The sequence below is a fragment of the Bison bison genome, unplaced genomic scaffold (genome assembly GCF_000754665.1).
Source record: "Bison bison bison isolate TAMUID 2011002044 unplaced genomic scaffold, Bison_UMD1.0 scf7180017864495, whole genome shotgun sequence".
NCBI classification, from domain to species: Eukaryota; Metazoa; Chordata; class Mammalia; order Artiodactyla; family Bovidae; genus Bison; species Bison bison.
The window spans coordinates 9693822-9699642 of NW_011495054.1; the positions used below are offsets into that span (position 1 = coordinate 9693822).

Genomic DNA, 5821 nt, shown 5'->3' on the forward strand with positions numbered 1-5821 from the left:
GTGCTCAGGCTCCTCCAAACTCCCCTCCTCTCTTTCTCCTTCTAAGACAGAAGCCTGGAAGGCTGTCTGTTCCCATCTCCTCTGAGGGGACCCCCTCATTCCTCCTAGCTGCCTGCACCCCGCTGGCTGCCGTGTCCTTCCTCTCTGCCCCCTGGAGTCACTTCTCACGCTTTCATCACTTAGCACGCTTCTTGGCTCAGGGCACCTTCCATGTGCCCCAGCAGATTCATAACAAGAATGTCCCACTCGGGGAAGCCCGAGAGATATGAGGCTCATGAATGGAGCATCCTTCCCTCAGGATAACCTCTTATCCCCTCGGAGCAAGCTGAGGCTCCGAGAGGGGAGGGGGCCTGCCCGAGGCCACACAGCTGCTAAGTGGTGGGACTCCCTCCAGTTTCAATGCCACCAGACAAACCCAGAGACTGGGCTTTTTGAGTGAAGTCGCTCAGTCGTGTCCGACTCTTTGCGACCCCGTGGACTGTAGCCTACTAGGCTCCTCAGTCCATGGAATTTTCCAGGCAAGAGTACTGGAGTGGGTTGCCATTTGCTTCTCCAGAGGATCTTCCTGACCCAGGGATCGAACCCGGGTCTCCCTCATTGCAGGCAGACACTTTACCATCTGTGCCACCGAGGCTTTGCCACCTGCTTATCCTGATTGACTCATCCTTCCGCCCTCAGTGCCTGGCTCAGCACCGGGCACATGGGAGAGGCTCACTTAACACCTGTCCAGAGAGTGCACGAATGCCTCTTCCTCTCTCCTTTTTCTGAAACCGTGCCTCTGGCATTGCCTGGGAACAGGTGTGCGGGTGCAGACACAGGCCTGGGCTGCGGGAGGCTCAGGAGATGCCTGTCAGGGTTCTAAAAGAAGGGCTGTGGTCGTGTAGGCATTGGGTGGAGAGACCTTTGGTCAGTTCCAGTGGGGGTCATGGGCGCCTTGAGTGTTTGAAGAATGCCTTGTCTTTGTCCCCAGGGGGTGGAAAAATGCCCCCTTTAACTTTGGAGACCGTTCCCAGAGACTCCAGGACCCGCATCCAGCACAGATCAAGAGTCCCTGGCTGCAGCTTCCTGAACACTTTCTGTGAGGAAGAGCTAGCTGGGCTCAATCAAGCAGACCCCTCCCTGGGCTGCCTCTTGAGAAGGACTGTCATCGCTCTGGGGTGCTCTGCCCGGCTGTAGGGAGGCCAGACAGCTGGGCCACATCTGTGGCTTCCAGGCTCTTGCTTCCCCCGCCCCCAAAGTCAGGCTCTGAATCCACAGTCCCCTGGGCTGGCACTGGGTTCCTTCCTGCCCTGCCACACCCCCCATCCCTCTCTCATCCATCGCTCCCTTCCTCCTCCCCTACCCCTCCCTCTCGGTTTTCCTCTTTATTCCCGGCTTCTCTCTCTGTGCCTACCCTCCTGTCTCTTTCTGCTTCTCTCTCCCCCAGTGTCTTGCCCTGTTTATACCTCTGCATCTATTTGTTCTTTGTCTTTCTTCTCTTTTCTTCCCTCCCTCTCTTCCTCGCTCTGCCTCCTCTCTCTCCCCACCTGTCTCCTGATTACCCCCATCTCTCTGACTCTCTTCTATCCCTGCTTTCTGTCTCCCTTTCTCACTCCCCTCCCCTCCCCTGGGGCTCTTGGCCGAGGGTGGGTCCCCTCTTACCTGGGGCCCTGCTATTTGCTGCTGGAGGACAGGCAGGCGGGCAGGCTTGGTGCAGTGGGTGACCAGAGGCCGACCCCCCATTTTATAGTCTGGCAGACACCAGATCCTGTCTTCTGTGGCACAAAGTGGCAGCTGGCTCAGCAGGCCCTGGGCAGAGAGTCGGGGGGGCCTCAGAGCCCTGGCCCTGCTGGGTTCCTGCGGAGACCAGCACTTTCCATTGTGAGCCCAGCACGCACAGCAGAAACCCTGGCCGGCAGCCACATGGCCTTGCCTCTGCCGGGCCCCTGCCCCGAAGCTGCTCTCACAAACCCCCGCCGGGTATGGGCCTGTGATGGGGTCCCCACTGGCTGCCAATCCAGGGAAAGCAGGAGCCTCCAGAAGGTCGGTTGGAGACCTGGGTTGGAATCCAGGCTCAGCCACTCTGCGCTGCGTGGCCTTAGGAAAGTCTGCCCCTTGGGGCCTCTGTGTCTGCGGTTACAAGTGGCTCAGGTGTCCCTGTGGGGTTGCTGCCCAGGAAGGCAGGGGACAAGGGGTAGCACTGATGCGTTACCCCTGCCACCTGGGTCAGTCCCCAGGACAATCCACCTTATCAGGTACTTTGATTATACCCATTTGTCAGATGAGCAAAACTAAGGCACAGAGAGGGCAGAGCCAGGAATGGGCTGGTGCAGGGTGAACCAGGGAAACCAGTCGGGAGAGAGAACAGGGACTCAGGTTGGGAGAAGTGGAGAGCGACAGAGAAAGAGGGATGATGGAGACAGAAATATGGATGGGGAGAGGGAAGGGTGATGGCGACAGAGACGGACAGACAGACAGAGACAGATGTCAAATAGAGCAATAAAGAGTCAGAACAAGGGAACGGATGCCAGAAATCTCCTCATCCAATCCCCACATTTCACACTTGGAGAAACTGAGGCCCGGGGGGAACCGTGGATTTCACCATGGCCACACAGGATGAGCTGACAATCGAGCCAGCGCTGGGGGACTGTGGGGCGCTGCCGGGCCATGCCGGCCTGCAGTCTGCCTCCCCAGCCCCTGGTGGTGGTGATGGGGTGGGGGAGAACGGGATTCTCCTTAGGTTCTTGTTTCTTCTGTGGGAGTCCAGGGTCCCAGACTCCCCACGGAGCCCAGCTCCGCCTCGCATGACCCAGGGGCAGAGCATGACCCAGGGGCAGCTCTGCCGTCTGCCCACCCCCCACCTCACACCCCCTCACTTCCCAGCCTCCCCCCCAGCCTTTGATCCTGGGCCAAGGCCTTGGTTGTTGTGGGGGGGCAGCAACCGCAGGACGGGGCAGCCACTGGAACGGGGGCCAAGATGCCTGTGGTGGGGGCCACCCACAGGTCTGGGTTTCAAGGCCAAGACGTCTGGGGCAGTTCCGTGTCCCCTATGGCAATGGACGGTCAGCCAAACGGTGGGGTCGGAGGTAGGGGGGCCCCTCCTATGCCTCCCTCTCCCCCCCATGCTGGGTGGCTCCACTCTGAGCATCTGACTGACGTGGTTCCTGTAATCCTCATTATTTCGGTGGGGGCGCTGGGATTGATCCTCTTCGCAGACGAGGAAACCGAAGCAAATCCCTTTGCCCTCTCTCAGCCCACTTCCTCATCTGTAAGAATGGAATTGGAAGTCACACGTTTTGAACTCCTGAACCCAAGCTCTTAAAAACCATGCCCTCTTGCTTTCATACAAGTAAGTGTTTTCAGGTAATTAAGGGTATTCATTAAGTATTTAATAAACATTTAAGAGGAATCACTCCCCCCAGCTTTACTGAAATATAACCGGCACACAACAGAGGTAAAGGTGAGCCGAAAGTTGACCTGATACATTTACAAATTGCGCGGTGATTGCCCCTCCCTGCCACCTCACAGTTACTCTACACGTTCTTGTGGGGAGAACACGAAAGATCTGTTCCCTAAGCAGCATTAGAGTATACGTTACACTACCAGCTATAATCACCATGCTGTCCATTAGGTCCCCAAACTCGTTAACCTTATAACTGCAAGTTTATGCCCCGTGAGCATCATCTCCCTGTTTCTTCCACCTCCCGGCTCCCGGTACCCTCCATCTTACTCTCCACTTCTCTGATTTTGTCTTTTTACGGTTCCATGTGTAAGTGAGATCCTACGATATTTGTCTTTCTCTGATTTATTTCGCTTAGCATAACGCCTTCGGGGGTCTATCTGTGTTGTCACGAATGGCAGGGTTTTCTTCTTTCTCAAGGCTGAATAATATTCCATTGTACCTACATATCACATCTTATATATCCACTCATTGGATAAAGAGTGGATGGATAATTAGGTTATTTCAGTTATCCAATGTTATGGACAATTGGGTTATTTTCACATCCTGGCTATTGTGCATAACGCTGCAGTAAACATGGAAGTGAAGATGTGTCAATAGTAATTTTTTTTTTAATTAGCTGCAATGATGCCAGTGATGATGGAGACACGTGATGAATGTCAGGTTCCAGGAGCCGTTCCAGAACAGTGATGCTGTTTGTGTGTAGTTCACATTTACCCTCACAATACCGCATCTCTTAGGCTGAACCCAATTTACCTGTATACCCATTTTACATATGAGGAAACTGAGGCTTGGAGAGACGAAGTAACAGGCTCAAGGTTACCCAGCCACCAAGAGTGGGATGTAAACCCGGGCCGTCTGGCTACGGAGGCTGCATTCTTGGCCTTTCACCTTCCTGGCAACCTGATCTCAAAGCCGTGCCTTTGATCGGGCTGCATAGAACCCACCCAGAGGGCACTGGTATTGCCATCTCACAGCTCACAGCTCCGTGAGCTGACGTGGACATTCTCCAGCTCACCTGGAGGGATCTGGTTTCCAGTCATGGTCTTCCCTATGCCGTGAGACGACCCTCTTGGGCCAATTTCAGAGGGTAGGAATGGGGGGAGACGTGTGCAGGAAGCGAATTCTACAAACCCCGGATGTTCGGCGGTGCAGCACAGTTTGTAAAGCATGTTCAGGCCACCAGCGCCTTCCTTCTGCCCACGGAGCGAGCTGGACCCGTCTCTGGGCTTTGTGGGCCCCGGAGGCCCTGGCCCAGCCACCTGTCCTGCCTGCGTCCCTCTGCGCTCCTTCAGCCCCATTGGGTCACCAGCCCCAGACTCCCACCTGTGCACTCTTGCCTAGCAAAAGCATCTCACTCTCTATAAATCCCCCACACCCTTCAGAACTGAGTTCCAATGCCACCGAAGTTTCAGTGCCACCCTTCAGAACCGAGTGTCTGCCATGAAGTCCACCCTGGTTACCCCCACCGGAGGAGGAAGAGGGAGGGAGCTGGGAGAGGGCAGAGGCATAGGTATTTGTTGAATGCCTGTGCCAGGCATGTGACATACTCTCATGCCATTTTATAGTTTATCCTTGCTCCGTTTTACAGGAAGACATAGCGGGGAGGACCTGCCCCAGGTCACACGGCTAGGAAGGCTGAGGTGTTTGGACTCTTGGTCCACTGCTGGATTAGGGTGGAGCTGATTAGGGGGGACCGTCTTCCTCTTGCCTTCTTCACGGGTGATCCCTGAGGGGGGCACCCTGGCCTCTCCCTCCCAGCCGAGGCCAATGGTGCTGACACCTCTCCATCAGAGCCACAAGCGGGGTTGGCTTTTGTTCCCGTCACTCACTTGCTGAGTCAGGGATCTGTCCCCCCAGGGGCCCTCTCTCCTCCCTGCCTATAAGAGCCTGACCTCGGCCGTTCCTGGGTCTGGCATGTTCTCTGGGTCCATCTCGGTAAGTCCCCGGCTTGGAGAAGGGGTGGGATTCGAGCTCTGGGTGAGTCTCCTGGGAGGCAGGGGAGCCCCTCGTCCCCAGTCCTGGGGGTATACCACTGAGTCATCCCAAATGCCATCCTCATCGAACCAGGCTCCAGACCTCGAGACCAGTACCTGCGACTGCCGTTTGAAACCCAAATGATTCCTGTAATCCTGCGGCCTCACCTTACGCTCTTAGAGCCCCCTTTCTAGGTCAGGAGCTGTCTTTGGGAGCCTCTCAAGCTGAGCACCTTGGCGCTTGCCAGGGGTGCAGCACCCACCCACCCGCAGCCATGGAAAATTCCCCCTACTGAGTAGATAAAGCAGCACTGAGGGGGCTTAGAGGAACAGGACCCAGAATGGGTTCATTTTGAGACAGAGAGAGGATGGAAGAGAAGGAGACGGTACTGGAAAGTGGAGGAGG

At 56.0% G+C, this 5821-nt stretch overlaps 2 protein-coding genes across 2 annotated transcripts in view; one reads left to right on the plus strand and one right to left on the minus strand.

The window, feature by feature from the left end:
* CRYBB1 (crystallin, beta B1) overlaps nucleotides 1-2648 on the minus strand; it is a 14239-nt gene extending 11591 nt beyond the window's left edge. The window contains exons 1-3 of the mRNA XM_010828855.1: nucleotides 2582-2648; nucleotides 1642-1754; nucleotides 1005-1076 (exon numbers count right to left, since the gene is read on the minus strand). Coding sequence (XP_010827157.1) covers nucleotides 1005-1076; nucleotides 1642-1754; nucleotides 2582-2648 — 252 coding nt within the window. The remainder of the gene's footprint in view (nucleotides 1-1004; nucleotides 1077-1641; nucleotides 1755-2581) is intronic.
* Nucleotides 2649-5349: 2701 nt separating this feature from the next.
* Nucleotides 5350-5821, plus strand: part of CRYBA4 (crystallin, beta A4) — a 6546-nt gene continuing 6074 nt past the window's right edge. The window contains exon 1 of the mRNA XM_010828708.1: nucleotides 5350-5377. Within this exon, the coding sequence (XP_010827010.1) occupies nucleotides 5357-5377 (21 nt within the window). The 5' untranslated portion in view covers nucleotides 5350-5356. The remainder of the gene's footprint in view (nucleotides 5378-5821) is intronic.